At 46.7% G+C, this 19891-nt stretch overlaps 2 protein-coding genes across 4 annotated transcripts; one reads left to right on the forward strand and one right to left on the reverse strand.

Moving 5' to 3' along the window:
* Positions 1–1519: 1519 nt before the first annotated feature.
* JOSD1 (Josephin domain containing 1) lies at positions 1520–14305 on the forward strand. 3 transcript variants are annotated; one of them, XM_061205797.1, is made up of 5 exons: positions 1557–2021; positions 2352–3171; positions 11036–11164; positions 11292–11486; positions 12144–14305. In XM_061205797.1, the coding sequence occupies exons 2-5, from the start codon at positions 2987–2989 to the stop codon at positions 12241–12243; spliced, it is 609 nt and encodes a 202-aa protein (XP_061061780.1). In that variant the 5' UTR covers positions 1557–2021; positions 2352–2986; the 3' UTR covers positions 12244–14305. The 3 variants fall into 3 exon arrangements, with proteins under 3 accessions (XP_061061779.1, XP_061061780.1, XP_061061781.1); XM_061205798.1 differs by having other exon boundaries at positions 1557–1948; XM_061205796.1 differs by lacking the exons at positions 11036–11164; positions 11292–11486; positions 12144–14305 and having other exon boundaries at positions 1520–2021; positions 2352–2981.
* Positions 14306–15601: 1296 nt separating this feature from the next.
* Positions 15602–17665, reverse strand: TOMM22 (translocase of outer mitochondrial membrane 22). The gene is made up of 4 exons (XM_061205135.1): positions 17516–17665; positions 17151–17269; positions 16564–16681; positions 15602–16325 (listed from the first exon to the last, which is right to left on the reverse strand). Exons 1-4 carry the CDS (start codon positions 17633–17635, stop codon positions 16251–16253), a joined length of 432 nt encoding a protein of 143 aa, XP_061061118.1. The 5' UTR covers positions 17636–17665; the 3' UTR covers positions 15602–16250.
* Between the last annotated feature and the right edge of the window lie 2226 nt (positions 17666–19891).

Raw genomic sequence — 19891 nt, forward strand, 5'->3', positions numbered from 1 at the left:
GCATTATACTCTAGAATAATATTGATATTTAGAATCTTACCAACTGGCTCTTCCAGAAAAAGTTCAAGTTCAGAATGTGCTGACACCTGATGGTAAGCTAAAAAACATGCCCTTCTCATTACAGGGCTTTACCCAGAAAAAAAAATATTCTCAGAGAAGGTGCTTCTTGAATAGAGAAATCTGAAATCACATTTTAGAGAGGGAATTCCTTACCATCTTTACATCCTCTTTCGGAAGACAGGTTAGAACCTAGGTTCAAATCCTAGGTCCACTATTTACTAGCTACGTGACCTCAAGCAAGTTAATTAACCTCTCTGTGCTTCAGTTGTCATCTCAAAAAAAAAAAGTACCTACCTAACAGGGTAGCAGTAAGTGAGTTAATGTAAGTAAAGCACTTAGAAGAACAATGTTTGCAAGCCTCAATTACGAATCATACACAAATATAACTGTAATCCTTAGGTGGCTTACAAATTATAAAAATTTAAGATAACTCAAAAGTTGTTTGGACGAGGGCAGAGGACTCCCAACCACATGGTAGGCACACAAGCAAATGTGTTAAGTGATAATTCTGTGTTTAGTGTAATGGTGTTGTTAAAAAGAAACAAGCCCAAAATGGAGTCACTTGTGTTGAGCCCCACCAAGATTTAACACCTAACCTAACTGCAGTTTCAACCTCTATCAGGAGTAGAATCTTAAACCAATCACTCTGGAATTTCCTGAACAACACTAGTGAGGTAATCTGCCTGATTAGACCCCTTGCTTCCTATAAGGGAATGTGACCTTCCCTAATACAATCCACTCTTTCTTCTGCCTATTAAAAACTTTCCATTTTGCACAACTCCTAGGAGCGCCTTTCTATTTACTAGGTGGGATGCTGCCCGATTCATGAATTGTTCAGTAGAGCCAAGTAGATTTTCAGATTTACTCAGTTGATGTTTAAGTGTTGAGCTGTGTTGAAGCAGGATTAAAGAAATGACTGAATTCAGTGATCTTTTCTTTTATTGTTTTTCCAACTTCCTGAACAAAAATCCAAAAGGATAGCAACACTAAAGTGGATGATGAATATTTGCTGAATCCTTCCACATGTCTTTGGGTTAAAAAAAAAAAAAAAGGAAAAACAATCCATGTGGGACTTAGTTCATGTTCCTGACACACACAATGCACTTACGCCTTGAGAAAACTCAGAGGAAAGCTCTATGGCAGCCACTGTGAGAACAGACGGGAACCCGAAGGCAAAAGGGCAGTGGTCTGTGAGCAGCAAGCCGAAATACGACACCAAGGAACTGAAATAGGACTATTCCACTTGAAACGTGACTCCCGGCGAGGCACTTACCCTCAGAGCTCCTGGAAAGTGAGGGCGGTCGGGCCCACTAAACAAGAGAATTTGCGCCCGACCGCGTCATTAAGGTGCTTTGAAATCACCTGGCGAACGGCATGCTAGACAAACATAAAACGGCCAGCGCAGGTGAAACTAGTCCGGGTTCGCGAAAGCACTCTGCCCAAAAAGCCTGATCAGAAGGACGGGAGGGCTGGGGAGAATCGCGAAGTGTAGCCGCAGGATGGGTCGCCGCCCCGGAACTGAGCCGACGCCCGGGGGAGGAGAGGGGCGGGACAGGCACCAGGGCGGGACTCCCGCCGGCCGCCCGGCCTGCCCAGCCCCGGAGGGAGAGAGCAGAGGATCCGGGCACCAGCCGAGGAGTCGGGCACTAGCTCTACCTGCGGCGAGACGCCGCTGCAGCCGCCGCCGGGCTACCCACCCCACACCGCCAGGGGGCCCAACGCAGCCTGCACCCGCGAAACAGACGCACGGCGGCCGCGGCCCCAAAGCCGGCGCCGCTGACGTCAGGCCGGCGTCAGAGGGGACGCCGCGGCGGGGCGGGAGTTGGGACGGCGAAGGAGGGCGTTTTCGGAGCACGCGCCGGGCTGGGGCCGCTGACGTCGGGCTCAGGTGCGCGCGCTCACTCGCCCGCCCGAGCGTGGCCCAGGTGGCGGCCCGCAGCTCCAGGTGGCGGCCTGCAACGGTGAGGGGGCGACCGGCGGCGCGTCCGCAAGCTGTCCCAGCGGCGCGGGGGACCGGGCGGGGGCAGGGTTAGGGGAGCGGCGGGAGGGCGCCGCGGCTTGCACTCACGTGACGGGCGGGGAGGTTGGGGTGGGGGCGGCGAGCTGGGTGGGCCCGGGCCCCCGAGGGCGAGACGAATTGTCCGGCCCCACCCCTCGCGGGCCTGCCCGTCGCAGTGCAGGACCTTCCTTGGGGCTGGGGCCGGACCCGCCGCGCAGCTTCCCTGGGCAGCGTGGTCCTCTGCGGCGGCCCGCCCGACCGCCGGAGCTGACAGGAGTTGTCTCCCCCGTAGGGCCGCGGCGAGAGGGTGAGAGTCCGCGTTTTCCGAGGGAGCTGCGCCGGCCTCGGCCCCGCGGGGTCCCACCGCACCCTAGAGGATGGAGAGCCTCCCCCGACGCCCCAGGAGGGCCCGCGATCCCACGCTGGCCGGCCCTCGCTAGCTGCTCGAAATTTGCGTTTTATCCACCACCTAGGCCTTGTCTCCTGAGTCAGTGGCGTTGTGGTTCCAAAGAAATGGAAGAAAAGGAGAGATGTGACCGACTCCGTTCGGTCCTTCTGCCTTGAGGCCTGGTTGGCATTTGCAGAAAGGAAAATACAGCAAGAAAATCGTGTTTTTTTGGAAGCGGTAGAAGAGGAGGGTGGAAGAAGGAAAACAAGGTCTTAGATTTTATATGATTTTTTAAAACTTCTGCACTTCGACAGTGGTGGCAAAATACACTAAATCCAAAAGTTATCTTTCTTTTGAGAAGAGGGGGATTATTTTTCCTTTTGATTACAACGTTTTCTCCCCGTGACAAAGCATAAATCATGGACACCAGAAAATAAGGTAGACCTCAGGAATCCTGAAAAGACTGAGAAGCTTACATTCCTCCTCAGGAGGGAAGAGTGGGGTGTTTTTAGCCCTCTCTGGAACCTAAAGCGAAAAACATGAGTTGCGTGCCATGGAAAGGAGACAAGGCCAAATCCGAATCATTGGAGCTGCCCCAGGCTGCACCCCTACAAATCTACCATGAGAAACAGCGCAGGGAGCTTTGTGCTCTGCACGCCCTCAATAACGTCTTCCAGGACAGCAATGCCTTCACCCGGGAAACGCTGCAAGAGATTTTCCAGAGGTAGGGGCCTCCTTCTTGGTGTCTCTATACTTTTGTGGTCTTTTTGAATTTTTATGCATGGGGCAACGTCTCTGCTGCATAAACCTTCAAACCAACAGGGATTGTTAGCTAAATGCTGTTAGCAGGTATAAGAGACACAGGAATGGGAAAGAGAATAACCAGGACCATTTACTGAGCACTTACAGTGGCCTGGGCACAGTGCTAAGAGCCTCAGTGGTGTTATCTCAAGTGATCCCCTCTACAATCCATTGGAATCTGTGTTGTCATTTCCATTTTATGGATAAAGACAGGGCTCAGAGAAGTTCAGTAATTTGCCCAAGGTACCATAACAAGAGATGAAGCCAGGCTTGAATCCAGGTTTGTTGTTGCTGTGCTGTTGACCACTATGCTGTTAATGCCTCTCAAGTCCTGCCCCCAAGGAGTTTAGAGCCTAGAAGGGGGACAAGATATGTACACACTCAGTCACCTGTCATCAGAGTTGGAATGTAGTGGGTTCCATAAGAAGGGAATATACACAGTGCTCAGCTTTTCTATGAGGCCATGTGCTGGCCTTGGTGCTCTTCATATGGTGTTTTGTGTAGCTTTCCTAACAGTAGATTTACTGTCTCTATTTTACTGATAAAGAAACAGAAAGAAAGGTCAGGTAATTTGTCCAAATACCTTCTAAGTAGCAAAGCTGTGATTTGAAGCTGACTCTAGGTCCCCTCCCCTTTCTACTTCATTCTAGAGGGCCTTTCTTATCCACTTTCCAAATGCTACCGGACAGGTTGATAGAAGTTCAGCTTTCTTCTGTCAGCTTTGACGTTCTAAAATTCTTCTCTCAAAGGGTATGAGAAATGGTTCTGCAGTGGCTGGTTCAGCACGTGTGCTGTCCATAGCAACTTTTGACAGTGAGCCTGTCTCACTACTCCAGCTTATAAAGAGTTATCATGCTCAATTCTCGGTGCAGAGAAAGCCCAAGAATTCTTCAAGCAATGTATATTGGCAGTTCCAGAAGACCCTTCTCTGACTCCATTCAGAGATGAAATGATTGCCCCAGAGGGCCTGAATTACAGCTGGGAACAACCTGTTTGGGGTGATCTATGAAGCATAGGTATGGACCACTTACCCTGAAACAACCATAGGCCCTCTCTTAAAAGAGTGTTAATCCCAGTGTGCTGACAAAATTGTAATGAGAGTAATTATTTTCCAGTGCCAGTAATAACCATAGTAATGCCTTAGCAGGGCAGATGTGTCCTTTGCATCATGGCCATCATCTGGCAAGTAGAATTAACTCTTCTCAGGAAATAGGGCCCTGGGAGGTGAGATAATTTGTCTCAGATTGCTAGGTCTTGTAACTGAAAGTAGAAAAGAGGCCAGTCCATTAGACTGCTTCCTTTTGGCCAGCCATTAATATATCTTCTACTCCGAATTGGATATTTGCAGATTATTTCCTAATCGAAGTCTAGGGAGAAGAAAAAGACTGACAGTGAGTCCTTGAATGTGCTTGGTACTTGGTACTCTGTAACAGTCCTGCAACAACCTTATCAGTAGTGATCCTAGGAAACTAGGGTTCCATTTAGGCAATTTGCCCAGTTTCACTCCCTAGTAAATGTCAATTCCAAGATGCGGTGTGTCCATTCAGAAGTTTTCCACTTCTCTAAAGTTGGCCTGGATCTGACATGATGATGATCACTAACACAGATGTACCCTCACTCTGTGCAAAACACTGTTCTGAGTGCTTTCCTTGTGTTAACGCACTCCTGACACCAATCTTAAGGGTAGATCCTGGGACTTCCTTGGCGGTCCAGTGGTTAAGACTCTGCACTTACACTGCAGGGGTCACCGGTTGGATCCCTGGTCAGGGAGATAACATCCCACATGCTGTGCGGCCAAAAAAAAAAAAAAAAGGTAGATCCTGTTATTTTTCATCTTTCCAGATGAGGGAACAGAGTTCACAGAGCTGTTAGTTGTAGGATTTGGTCCCAAGCTTTGTGAATGGAGGGCCTGCTTTCCTATCTGCTCTGCTACTTCCTGAGTATTGGGAAGGTGTCTCAGAGCAATTGCATCATCAGTAGCTGTTCACCCTGCTGGGAAGTTGGGCCTGGGTTTGAAGATGTGGGCTATAAGCTGTTTGTGGGTAATAGCAGGACTCTTTCAGCTGTGTTTTCCCTGATTGAAAGAATGCTAAATATTTGCTAAACACTCACATGGAACCAAAGTTCTCCTCCTGGCTTTTGAAGCTTTAGCAAGTTGTACTACATTCCCCCAGGTACCTATAAGCACAATGTAAAGATCCACCTCAGAGTAACAGCAGACCAGTACATATGAGAATATATGTACCCTACCACTCCAGAGGTGGAATCCTGTATGGAGTATTTGATATGGGAAGATTCTGTGTGGATAAATAGAAACAAAGAAGTGTGAAAGGGATGAGAGGAAACAAAGGGAGGAGAGGTGAGGGAGAGGAGATAGAATTTTTTAAACAAACATTTACTAGCTGCCTTCAGTATGCCAGGCACCACTACACACTGTAAAGAAAACAAGCTGAACACGACTCAGCTGCTGAGAAGTACGTCTTAGAACTATCCATTGACCTGGCCTTGAGAAAAGACTTAAGTGAATTTAGAACCATGGAATTCGGAACAATCTAAAGGGAAAAAGATAATCTATTTGGATTTTAACAGAAAAGAAGAGTAATGTTGGCAGTAATGTTAACTAGATAATTTTGAATTCCCACATCTTAAGTTCTATGCTTTTTTGAAGATGTGGCTGATGAATGGTAGAAATGGGACAAAATTTTTGATTAATGCCATTTATTGAGAGGAAGTTCATCCTAGCAGTTGAATTTTAGCCAGACAGAAGAAATACACAAGCAGGGTGGAGTTTCAATGCAGTTGTGGGTAAGAGATGACTCATGGTTGGAATAGAAATGAATAGGAATTTAGACAGGACTAAGCTAATGACTCGGCAGCAACACAGGAACAGGGAAGAGAGGAGTCAGGTGTGACAGGCTCAGTCCAGGATTTGAAGATAGTGGTCACGATTGCAGTGATAGCAAAGAGATCATTGGTTTGAAAAGGATGAACAACTGAAATTGGAGAAAAGGTCAGACTATAAGAGATTATAGATACTGGTGAACATCCTCTACCACAGAGAAGCCCTCCTGCCTCCCCATTAAAAAGTGCCTGAGCACACATTTAAAGGAAGGAGCCACATTTAAAGGTATGGTGGTTGTAAATTGAGAAAAGGTGTTGTTGAGTGTTAACCTCTAGAGATTTAAATTTTCTCATCCAAGGGCCAGGCGGAGTCCTCCTCGTCATCATCATCGCCAACACCTACAGAGTACTTTTGTGCCTGGCGCTGTGATCTGTGCTTTATGTATTTAATCTGTGCTTTATGTATTTAATAATTTAAAAACACATTAGGAAGTTCTGAGCCATATTTTCTAAGGTCACACCTCAGAACTTATAAAAAGGAAAAAATTAAGGGAAAAAAGGAATCTTGATGAAATGTTTCCACATCTCCTTTTCATTCAAACCTGAAACATCACCTTAGCCAGACACAGTGGTAACTACAAGAGAGGACCAGAGACTTAACTGAGGGCACAGACATCAGTGGAGAGACCTGGACGAGAACCCATCTTCTCAGTTGTAGATCACTTCAAATCTTGTGGCTCTAACCTCTGCCTATGGTGACAAAAATGAGAGGCTAGCGTATAGTCCAGAATTTCCGTGGAAATAATTAAGACAGTCCTGAATAGGAGTTTGCCGAGGAGTCCCAAGAAAACATTCCATTGGGACAGAGTAGAATTCCCATGGAATTCAGTGGGATCAGTGTGTTGAAATATCCAGGAGACTGTTCATTGTAGCTTTAGGTTTAGAAGTGGAATCCTACCTCTGCCACTCAGTAGCTGTATATGACTGTACAAGTCACCATAACCTCTTTGTACCTCAGCTTCCTTACTTACACTATGGGGTTAATTTCTATCTCAAGATTGTTGGAAGGATTAAGTGATAAATCTCATAAAAATAGCTAGCACAGTGGGCACTTGATTATTGTCAAAGTAAAAACAAGCACTGGTATAATGGGCACACTGGATGGATCCCACTTATTCAAATGGCCACTCTTCTAGGAGTGAGATGGAAACCATTCTTAGCATTTCCTATATTGATTGGTTTGACAAACACATGGTTATGCAGTTGCCAGTGCCCAGCTGTGAGAGAGAGAGGAGATGAGTCATCCCCTTTGCTTCGGGAATTTACTATTTTGTTGGACATGTATAAAATAAATGAATTCTTCAATGGTCCTATAAGATAGGAATCATTCCCATTTTTACAGAGAAGCTAACAGGCATGGAGATTAAATCTCAGAATTGATATTGATGCTGCTTGGATGTGAACTCAGATGTGTGTGGTCCTCCTGATCTCCCTCCTTTTTCTACTGCACTGGAGCCAGGAAGGATTCCATGGAAGAGGTAGGATGTTAGGCTGAGCTTGAAGAAGCTTTAGGATTTAGCTTGAAACAGGAACTAGGATAAAAGAAGAGAGGCCACGTGGTCATGGTGCCTGAAGTACACTAAGCCCAATGAAAGGGAAACAGCAGGTCAAGTGGGGCTGGGAGGGTTGGAGTTGGCCAACCAGGCAACTGGTTCCACTGACAGTTCTTATGTAAGTGAGTGAAATGATACCTTGGTGAAGGTGGCAGGAGCATAAAGGCTGAATAGGTGGAAGGAGCATTTGGAAGCAAGGAGGTTAATTTAGGAACCTGTTTCAAAAAATCCAGGTGTGGGACTTCTCTGGCGGTCCAGTGGTTAAGACTCCACGCTTCCAATACAGGGGACGAGGGTTCGATGCCTGGTCGGGGAACTAAGATCCCACATGTCGCATGGTGCAGCCAAAAGATTTTAAAAATTTTTAAAAAATCCAGGTGTGACAGACCTACTAGAGAATGGACTTGAGGATATGGGGAGGGGGAAGGGTGAGATGAGACAGGGTGAGAGAGTGTCATGGACATATATACACTACCAAATGTACAATAGATAGCTAGTAGGAAGCAGTCGCATAGCACAGGGAGATCAGCTCGGTGCTTTGTGACCACCTAGAAGGGTGGGATGGGGAGGGTGGGAGGGAGGGAGATGCAGAGGGAAGAGATATGGGAACATATGTATATGTATAACTGATTCACTTTGTTATAAAGCAGAAACTAACACACCATTGTAAAGCAATTATACTTCAATAAAGATGTTTTAAAAAAAAAAAAAAATCCAGGTGTGAGGTGAGGGGCCTCCAGTTAGGGGAGAGATAGTAGGAATAGACAGGCAAGGATTTGAATCTGAGATTGAATATGTAGGACAAGGAGAAGAGACACTTGGAACACTAGTCCTAGAAGGTGCACCTCAGAAAAAATGTGTGGTCAAACCTGTTTGGGAACTGAAACCTTTTGTACACCCTCTCCCCGAGACTCAAGGTAAATATTAGCATATTAGGGGCTTCAAGAAAACCTGTAGGAAACCTGTTTACTTGATTCATTCAGCTATTGTATTAAATGCCTCTGTGATCCTCTGAGGAGCGCATTGGGGGGAAACGCAGCACTAAGGTTTGAGCCTGGTAGGGAGTTAGATGGTGAAAGAGGTGGAAGACTCAGCAGTTTCTTTGCTGGAACCTTCATGCCTCTACTGGCTGGAGACTTCTCTGAAGGTATTGAGAAGCTACTGAAAAGTTGGTGAAGGGAGAGGAACTTGATATATCTTCAGATAGACTTTCATATGCTTTCTCATTTAATCCAAGTGCCCAAGAACCCACTGAGAGCCTTTGTCCTGTTAAGCTACATTTTAGGCCCAGGCCAAGGGACTCAGCTGGCCTTTCCTCTTATCAGCCCACTGCCACCAGCCACTCTGATTCATGAGTCCTTGCCGTAAGACAGCAAGCAGAACTTTGGATTCAAACAAACCCGAGTTTGAATCCTAGTTCTGTCCTTTATAAGGGAAGTGATCATGGGCTAGTCATTTTAAATCACCAAACTTCAGTTTCTAAACCCATAAAATGGTAATAATGCATAGCTTCTTATAGGTTTATTGTGAGGATTAAATGAGACATATATGAAAGCATCTGTCATCAGGCGTGGCAGAGAAGTTTTCACTAAACGGTATTTATTGTCACAGGTAGAACAAAGTTTGGTTGCAGAGTGGAGTTTAGTGTCCTTAGATCCCCTTCTTTGCTAACTCTGGAGGCTAGCATATAAGCCCTTATTATTTTAAGGGTCCACTAATATTTACAGGGCAAGAGAGAGGGAAAACAAAATAAACATGGAAAACGTTTCAACAAACGTCCCTTGAGCACCTGTCACGTGCCAGGTATTCTTTGAGGTCTGGTGATGGGTAGAGAAGGCCCCTGCTGTCATTCTAGTGTGGAAAAACACGCAAGTCAGAAAACATGTCCAGTAGTAACACGAGGTATAATTAAATTAAAGCAGGTGGATGTAAGAGGAAATGACTGGGAGAAACGTAAGGTTGGGTGGTCAGAAAAGGTCTCTAGGGCAATAACACTTGAGACCCAAAAAATGAGCAGACCAAGTGGAGATCTACGGGAAGAGGATTCCAGACAGTGGAAACAGTGAGTGCAAAGGCCCTCAAGTGAGAAAGAGCTTTGTGCGTTCAGATAGCAGAGAGAAGGTGTTTGTGCTAAGAGGTAGGGATGAGGTCAGCAGAATCCTAAGGGCCTTGCAGTCCAGAGGAAGTAGTTTAGATCGTATTTAAGTGCTTTGGGAGCCTTGGAGGGTTTAAGTAGTGGCAAGAGTATGTTTTATGTTGGAAAAATATCAGTATGGTTGCTGTATATAGAGTATAAGATTTCTTAAGTTTTTAGAGTTGACCTAAAGATCTGATTCTCTTCTGGAGATGGCATTCAGCAACCTCCTAGACATCCGCTCTCCACTTTTATTCCTGAGGAACTCACGACATTTCCCTTCCTCCCCTTCACACAGAGGTGAAAGGCATGCTGCCCCTTCCTTCAAGATGGCCTTTCCTCAGGTCCTGGCCTGCGCAGCCTATGAAAGCAAATTAATAGGATTGGGAATGCCTTCAGAACTGACCTTGTCATGAGATGGAGGAGTGGCTAAAGAGGCCTGGGCAAAGATGGCTTAAAGCCAGTGAGCAAACCAGACTGCAGTTGAGTTTTGTTTATCTGGTACAAAATTTTTTTCCAATTTGTGTTTGTTTTTTTTTTTTAATTCAGGTATTTTACACACATGTATATTCAGAATACCCTTAGGTGGTTCATGAATCTCAGTTTAATATGGGCCTAACTACTTTTTATTGCCTTATGTGGCCCCAGTTCATACATTTATGTTACCTGTCTGAGCCCCTGTAGGCGTTTGAGTATTTAATGATTGATGATTACCAAGTATGCAAGCCTTAAACAGAAAGCATTTAAAGTGTAAGAAATAAGAGTAAGAAATACCACCCATGCAATCAAAATATCAAATACTATTTTTAATGTTTAAAAAAAAGGCTGTATCAAGGCAGGAAGATCAACAAGGAAGAAGACTGCAGAAATGGGAAGACTGGGGATTTCATAGATGAGACTCCTTCATGGAACATTCTCTGTATCCATTGAATTCACTGGAGACACACTTTCTAAATGGCAGGCAGATAGGCCCCACCGCTACTGAATTACTGTTTTTCATAAAAGGAAAGGTAATCCCTAGGGCAGCAGGAGCCCAGACTTCAAAATACTTTGGTAAAAACTCGTTACATTTACTTGAATGGGAGGAAACAAGCTTCCAGGGGCAGTGGTGTAAAGTGCTCTTTTGTCCCTGCCAGTGCAGGGCCAGGAGGGGTTAGGTTGACCAGTAAGTCTCAGCTTTCCTCCTTTCACATTTGCAGGTTGTCTCCAAACACCATGGTGACCCCCCACAAGAAGAGCATGCTGGGAAATGGGAACTACGATGTGAACGTCATTATGGCAGCACTTCAAACCAAAGGCTATGAAGCTGTTTGGTGGGACAAGCGCAGGTAATTGAACCAGGCTTGACTTAATGAGAACTGGCACTTGCTGGGGAGGTGGCCAGTGGTGGTGCTACAGCTGGGGAATCCTGGGGAGTTGGCTGCTGCAGAGCCTGACACCGTTTCTGTTCTGCAGGGATGTCGGCGCCATTGCTCTCACTAACGTTATGGGCTTCATCATGAATCTGCCCTCCAGCCTGTGTTGGGGTCCACTGAAGTTGCCACTCAAAAGGCAGCATTGGATCTGTGTTCGAGAGGTGGGAGGTGCCTACTACAACCTCGACTCCAAACTGAAGATGCCCGAATGGATTGGAGGCGAGGGCGAGCTCAGGTACCTGTGTGGCTGATGTAGTGGCAAGTTGAGCTTATCTTTGGACAAAGGAAATGAAATTCCTAGCTCCTTGGATCCTCTCCTTATTGTTACTTAGAATCATAGGGTTTCAGACTTCAAAGACCTGAATGTTTGATGGCCCGTGAAGACATTAAATCCCGTTGGTAGAGAAGTCCCATTTCCTGGGATGCTGACTTTCTAGTCTGGCGGGACTGGCATTGTAACGTTCTCCGCCTTGACAGTATAGCTGCCAGTTCAGTGAAAGGAAGGCAAACATTTGGGCCAGAGGGGGCTAAATTTCCCTGGAACCAAAGAAGAAACTCTTTCTTCTTCTTCTTCTTCTTTTTTTTTTTTTTTTTTTTTTTTACAATTAGAAGTCCTTTCGAGTACTTTGGGCTCTGTTCCTCACCGAACTGGCTACTGTTGGCAGTAACACATGAGGATGAGCAAAAATTCAGATTGGAAATTTAACTGGACAGATTGAGGGGTAACCAAATGTGGACTCCTCCAAGAACAGATCACCACTAGAGTGTGTTTAGGGCAGCCAAGGGTATAAATAACAAGGGTCCTGTCTGGCGAACACGTGGCCCCAAGACTGGAGTTTGCAATTTTACTAGTATTTTCATTTTCTCTTTCATCTACCCTTTTTTCCTGTAGGAAATTTCTAAAACATCATTTGCGAGGAAAGAACTGTGAACTCCTGCTGGTGGTACCAGAAGAGGTGGAGGCCCATCAGAGTTGGAGGGCTGATGTGTAACACAGTTCTACCCAGCCTTCCCTCACCTCAACCCCCGAAGTCCTCCGTGATGTGCTGTGGCCTCTATAGTGGGTCTGCCCTTGCCATGTCCCCAAACATCTCATTGGGTTTTTCCCCTCAGATTTGACAGTGCAATAGGACAGACGTGGGGACTGTTACAGAACCAACCAGCGTTACTTGTTCTGGGAAAGGAAAGTAGGAGCTCTGTGTGTGTAGGGCAAGCTCTGGAAGACTTTTGTTTTATTTAAGAGAGGAGAAAGAAAGGTGGGTCTTAGCTTATTTCCCCGTTTCTCTGAGGACTTGCCAGAGGCTCTGCTGGAGTTCACTGCTGCTCTGACTCACCTGGAGATGCTGCCTCCACTTCCCCTTTCCTGGCAACCAGTGGGTCTGAAGACACAGTACAGGCAAAGCCCATGTGACGGGTTTGAAGGACTTAGAGCAAAAAGGCCTCTCAGGAAACCATCTCCAAAACTGCAGCAGCAGTATAGCATGCTGTCTCCAACCCTTAATGCCGCCCTTACCCCATTTTTAAGAGTAGTTTATGGCCATCCTTGGAGTTTTATAATGAAAAGTTCTCTAATATTCCATGCCGGGTGGTTGAATCCTGCGATATTCTAGTGTGACAGGGTGAGCTAGATACCTAAGAGGATGTGGCCAGAACCAGGCTGGGGCAGGCATGGGCAGCCTGTCCACCTCACTCCAGCATCGTCCCTCCCACTTCACTGCATTGCATTGGTTTAGGAGGCTTTGGGGCACAAGATAGGCAAAAGGGCAGTTTTCCCAGCTGACCCACTCTGGCAAAAATCAGGAAAAAAATAAGACTGCCTCTGACATCAAATTCTACTAGTTTGAGACAGTTGGGCAAGGAAAGTATTGGGAAGATAAGCCTTCAGAGACTTGGAGCAGCTAGAATGGGTAGAAGTCCTAGGCTTGGAGCCCCTGTAGTGACAAGAAGCAGAGCCCTCACGTTGGGTGGATGTGTGCGTTACGCTTTGTCATCTCTGTAGCTTCCTTTACAGATCAACTGAGAATGGACCCGCCCCCTACCTCTTTAAATAGTTGTAGGCCACTTTTCTCCCCGTAACTTGGGAAAACAAAAGGAGAAGTAAGGGTCATACTACACCGCCTGTCACCACAGTGGCTGTGGTTGTCTCAGGGCAGGCGGGCAGGCAAGGATGGCCTGTCCAGCCCTCACAGGTCAGTGGTTTCGGCAGGTCTGAGAGCTGCCCCACTGGCCAGACCTCTCCAATAGCAGAGCCAGCCTGGGGCTTGCATGTCCAGCCTGAGCAAGCTTAACGGGATGAAGCTGAGGCTTTCTCCCCACTGTGACTGGAGTGCATGTTTACACCAGCACTTTTTCTGCACATGTATCTTCAATCCAACAAGGCCATTTTTTATGCTGAGTAACAGAGGCCACCAAGCGGCTACTGCATTACACCCTCTCAGCAAGTGGCCGCATTCTCTTCTGCACCATTTTCTACACCAGACCTGCTTGGCACCACAGGGAGCTCTTCGCCCCTGCACAATGACATTCCAACCACCACCAGCCAGAAGTTACAGCCAACCTTGCTGATTGTCACGAGCAGGACCTTGGGTCCACTGGCACTGTCAGTGACGTAAGCCATTTCCTGGGAGGAGGAGGAAACTCCTCGCCACCAATCTGCTTGGGCCTGTGCAAATGGCACTTCAAAGGAGTCCCCATGCACTTGGAGTCCATGAGCCAGTGGGATATATGCAAAGACGCTTAAACATTTCAGGGCTGGTTTCTCTGTTCATATCCAATTCTGGTGCTTAGGAACAGGGACCTATGCTGATGCCCAAGGGCAAAAAGCCCCACTTCCTTTAAGAAAGGGGGCAGGCCTGACCCTGATGCCCAGTAAGGGGCAACCCTAGGCTTTTTGTTTTTCTTGCTTTTATTCCTTTTTGTTGGCCTTGTGCTGGGTTTGTTTACAAAAGATGTATTTTGTTTAACCAAATATTAAAAATGGAAAACTCCATACATAAATTTCATCTGTCTGAATTCTGTAATTATGTACATTAAAAAAAGTGAAGTTTAGTATGATGCTGCTTTGGAAGGAATTCACTACCACCATAAGTCATCTTTTAGAGACATACTGTGCTTTGGCCAGACCTCTCACTTCAAAAATCCAGACAAAATACTCACCAAGTAGGACTTGATTCAAAAAAAGCCCGAGACACTTTTTGATTTAATTTGTAAAAACTAGACTCCACAATATGAAGAACCCTAACCCTAATCTTAAGTACAAGTTTTCTTTACTGACAAGTGACTATTTTTCCCTGGTTAACAGGTGGAAGATTATGTATTTACACAGAGGACTTGGGAGTCCCCAGCACCAAGTACATAGCAGGATTCTGAGCCAGACTGCCTAGATTTGAATTCAGATCAGGGATTTTCTATTCAGCCTGGAACAGATCACTTAACCTTTCTGGGACTGTTTTCCTCCACTGTAAAATGAGAATACTACCACCTCCTAAATTGTATAGTATAGTTCCAGCAACCCACATAAAAGACTTAGTACTGTTACTAGCACAATGCCAATAAAAATGTGTGTGAAATGGAAAAATTACAAAGTTCAAAGATAGAGCTACAGTTGGATTCACTGTCAATAGCTCATCAGCAATTACAGTTGGTCCTCAAACAAACAGCACAGGTTTGAACTCTGGGGGTTCACTTACACGTGAACTTTTTTCAAGAAATACTACAGTGCCACATGAACTGTGATTGGTTGGACAGCAGACACATCGAGGGCCAATGATAAAAGAGAAATGCACAGGCTTTTGACTGCAAGGAGGGTTAGTTCCCCTAACCACGTGTTGTTCAAGGGTCAACTGTATTGTCGAAAAGAACAAACCCAAGATGTTCTATTTGCAACCTTCCTATCCCCAGACTAGATAGCAGTACTGTGTCATTCCTTACAAGTCCTTTATAATTATTGTGTTTTTTATTTTTTTTCCCTTTGGCCGAGCTTCACAGCATGTGGGATCTTAGTTCCCCAAACAGGGATCGAACCCGTGTTGCCTGCCGTGGAAGCACAGAGTCCTAACTACTGGACCACCAGAGAATTCCCCCTTTATAACTGTATAATGTCATTGTAGACTGTGCAAGTACATGGACCCAATCCTTTGCTGGTGGATCTGAAACTGATTGCTTGAACTCAGAGAGGTTCTTGGTCAAAGACGAATTTTTTTTTACCTTTGGGAATTTAACTAACTTGGGCCTAAGGGGTCAGTCGTGGTGCTGGCTCAGGTGAGAGAAAATGTGAGGGGCAGTTTTCTTTGCCCTTCTAAAATGGTCTAAATAATTTCAAGGTATGTATGACAAGCACTTGGAAGACAATTTTGGTTGGAATCATTTTTTAATATTTAAATAGAAAAAGTGAGCACTGACTTTGTTTTCTCTTGTAGACACACACACATCTAACAGCCAAAATATGCAGAGGAAATGAGCTCCTGCTCTGTCCTCCACAGTCCCCATCTTGTGGTTGAAGCTGTTGCCAGCCCTCCTCCATCCTTTCCAACATACACAGAAATTCACAGCACAGCTGTAATGCATTTTATCTCGTGTGCACGTCCCTCCCCAACATCCCCATTCTTAAAAACCAAACAGTCGTTAATGCTCAGGGGCACATCCTTCCCGATGGCATCAGTTCCTACCCCACAATGGGATAGTGAGGAGATCTTCCGTCAGAAGTAATTGAGTGAAAGGGGTGGGATGGCCGGAGCTGGAGTAACCGTCTGTACTGCTGCACTCTGGTATCAGAGTGAGGACAGAAGAAATAAGTCAGGAGAGCGTGGAGGGCACAGCTGCAAGTGAGGAGTCTCTCCATGAGACAATGTGGGGAGAATTCTCCCCACCAGGTTTAGATAGATCAATGTGCCAAAGTTAAAAAAAAATAAAATAAAAAAAAAATCCAATAATCAGCAGTTCAAACACTATTGAATTTTCAAACTTCTCCCACCAAGACAGGCCAAACAGCAGTAACAATCTAGATCTTTCCGGGAAGTGAAGGTAGAGCCCCGGGCATTCCTCCTGACAGCCCTGTATTAGGCCCTAGAAGTATCTGGAAAAGAAAAGGAGGGGTGTAAAGCATTGTACAGACCTAGGGCTCTCATTTTCATCATACCTGTCGAGGCAGACAAGGTCTATGAAAACAGTGCTGAGGGCACAGTCAGGCACCTCAAAGAGTGCGGGCCGGATCCCGATCCCTACCGGCACGTTACCCGCCCTACCTATAGGTGCTGGAGGAATAAACACCCTGCGTCTCCACTACTGGCAAAAAGCCCAGGGTCCGGGCTCACCTGCCGCTGCTGCAGCTGCTGCTGCTGCTCCATCTGCAGCTTCTCGGTCTCAAAAACGACCGGAAGCACCAGGATCATGAAGGAAGTGGTTCCAATCCACAAGGCTGCCCTGGAAAACCTGCAGCGGGAGCGTGAGCATGATGGCAAGACAAAAACACGCAGCTTCACCGAGAACTCAACCAGTAACCAAATCTCTCACCCTGCACGCGCCAATGTTTTTGGTAGGCGTGTTCTACCCAACTCCTGCGCTGTACTCCTACCGGAAACAGGAGGAGCAGTTCCAGGGACTGTACATCTAGTGAGAGCAGTCTGAACATTCTCCTGAGTTCTCACAGTGCTACTTATACGTTAGTTATATCACATAATCTGAGATGATCCTCACAACGACCCAGCCCAATAAGAATCCTCACTTTACAGACGAGGAAATAGAGACCAAGAAAGGTTAAAGTAGCACCAGTCCAAGGTCACTCAGTGATCTAGCTGGCGGGCTGCCCTCCAACCCAGGTCTGCGCTCCCAAAGCCCGTGTTCATTCAGGGCACCTCAGTCACCCCAGGCACACCCCAATGTCTTTGCCCTCGTCCCTTACCTGTACATTTTTTGAGCCACGAAAAGGGAGAGATCAAAAGTGGCTCCAGCCGCGGACCGGACTCTCTCCGGGAACATCTCCGTCAGACCCCACAGTCTCTCCGACAGAGTCTCATCTAACTGTGGTGGAAGAGGCGCGGATATGGGCCGAAGCAGCGGTAACCACCCCCCGACGCCGGGACATGCCGGTCTCCTGGAGCTAGGGCACCCCGGCCCCAGCGGGGCCTCACGCCGCCTCCCGGAGACGCCTTTGCTCGGACCTCTCCAGGCGCCACGACGCGCCTTCGTCCCGCTCCTGCAGCACGCGGAGCCCTCACCCCCGCTCCCCGCCCGCACCCTCCCAGCCCGCCCCGCGGCGCCCAGTACCTCCTCGTCGTCTTCCTCCTCCAGCTCCTCCTCAGGCTTCTCGGCATCGCCTTTCGGAAGCAATTCGTCCGGGGACAGCGGCACCCCAGGGCCAGCGGCGGCGGCGGCGGCGGCAGCCATGGCTGTGGGGGACACCGGAAGCGGAAGAGGAGAGGCGAGTGCGGCGCCGACGGCGGACAGAGCTGCCCTTCCGGGAGCCGGAGGCTGGAGGGCTGGGGAAGAGCGCCCCCTCTGGTAGGCGGGCTTCACCGGCCTTCAGCAAAGGGCGGCCGAGAGGTCGGAGAACGTGAGCCATATGGGAAACATTAAAGCCCTGAATCGGGGTGCGTCAGCCGTAATTCTGTTCTGTGGGCTTAGGGTGAGCCCGAAAATCTGCATTTTAACAAGCCTCCCAGAGATCACACGTAGACAAACACGAATCCAGTTTCATTTCCCTGAGGGCTGTGTTTGGTAGGAGTAAATTAGAGATTTGGAGATTTATTGGTCTTCTGGGAAAACGTCAAGTAAACAGTCCCAATGTACTAAAACAAAGGCGAGTGTGTACCAGGCACTGTTTGTGCGTGCGAAGGGCGGGGGTGGGAGGGGCGCTCATTTAATCTCTACATCAACCCACTGAGGTGCTACTATCCCCATTTTTTTTTTTTTTTTTTTGGCCGGGCCGTGCCGCATGCAAGAACTTAGTTCCCCAGCCAGGGATGGAACCACTGCCCCCTGCATTGGAAGCCGAGAGTCTTAACCACTGGACTACCAGGGAAGTCCCTATTGTCCCCATTTTAGAAATGAAGAGATTGAGGCACAGTACAGGGTTGCTGCAAGTATTTCTGGAGGATGGATTTCAAGACGTGGGTTTGCTGGCCAAAAAGTATGAACATTTAAAAATTTGGTAGGTATTAGCTAATTGCCCTCGGAATTATTATATCACATACTTTCACAATAGTAAATGGAAGTGTCCTTTTCTCCACACCCTCCCCAGCATTAGGTATTATCCATATTTTCATATGATGGATGAAAATGCTTCTTTTTATAATGTGTCCCACAAGTTATTAATACAAGGGTAATTAGATATACCTCTTTAGACAACTGACCTTGGAACCGAAGAATCTCAGGATTGGACAGTCCCGATCCTTATCTGATACTTGAGAGACTTGTCCTGTGCTTACATATTCCGGGGAGGGCGGGCGGGGGTTTGCACTTTCTCCAGATAGAGTCCTCAGTCCTCTTTACCTTTGGATAGGGCAGCTCTAACTACAAAAAGTCTTCATGTCACAAAAGGGTGCCTACTGTCTGATTCCATTAGATAAAAAAAGACAGGCAAAACCAATCTATGGTGAGAAAGGTAGTGATTCCCTTTGAGGAGGAAGAGGAGGTAATATTTGGGAAGGCAGGAGAGTTTCTGGGGTGCTAGTAAAGTTCTATTTCTTGACGTGTGTGGTGTTTACATGGGTATGCCCATTTTGGATAATTCATCGGGCTGTACATTTATGAATTATACTTTTTGCATGTATTTAAATTTTTTTTTAAAGTAGGCTTGAAACCAAGCAGGACCCTGTGGGTCCCTCCTGGGTACAAATCCTTTCCCTGTCCCTGTTTCTTGTTTGTAGGAAATAGGCTTCTTTCAGCTTCCCTGACCTTCCCTGAGTTCCAAAGGGCAGGTTCAAACAGTTGCTAATCAGGGAAGGGAGGGAATGCAGAAACAAAGGAGGAGCAGTCAAGAAACAGTGCAGCGATCCTGGTTCCTCCTCAAGAGATATACATAACCTTTGGGTTCTGCTGCAGGAATTAAGGTCCCCACGCAGGTGGAGGATGGTAAACTCAGGCTGAGAGCAAGATTCCTGCAGCACCGCCCTGTTACCTCACCACCAACCAATCAGAAGAAAGTCTGCACACAGTGGAAGATAAGGAAGACTCTGACCCTCTCCCCAAATGATTCTCCCAGAATCTTTGGAGTTGGTTTTTGGACATGAGTCCGCCTTCTCCCCAGGTTGCTGACCTCCTGAATAAAGCAACCTTTCTTTTCCAACCAACACTTGTCTGAGTATTGGCTTTCGAGCAGTGAGTAGCGGAACCTGAGTTCAGTAACAGGCTAGCTCTACATAAATGCAAGGGCAATCAAATGCCAATGGCTTTTGATTTTCTTATGGGCTCTTTTAAGAAATGCTGGAAGACCAACACTCTTGAAGGGTAGAGAAGGCAGTCTTATGTGGAAACTACAGACATCATTGACTCTGATGAAATAAAATTCATATTTTATGGCAAGACAAGAAAAATTTAAACATAAAATCTTTCTTTGCCTGTTTGGGCCTCCTCCCTCCCCTTTAGTGTGTATTGTGCACCTGCATTAACCAGACCTCCTTAGGAGATAGCCTTCCTTCTTGT

This window comes from Eubalaena glacialis, chromosome 11 (assembly GCF_028564815.1).
Source record: "Eubalaena glacialis isolate mEubGla1 chromosome 11, mEubGla1.1.hap2.+ XY, whole genome shotgun sequence".
Lineage (NCBI taxonomy): Eukaryota > Metazoa > Chordata > Mammalia > Artiodactyla > Balaenidae > Eubalaena > Eubalaena glacialis.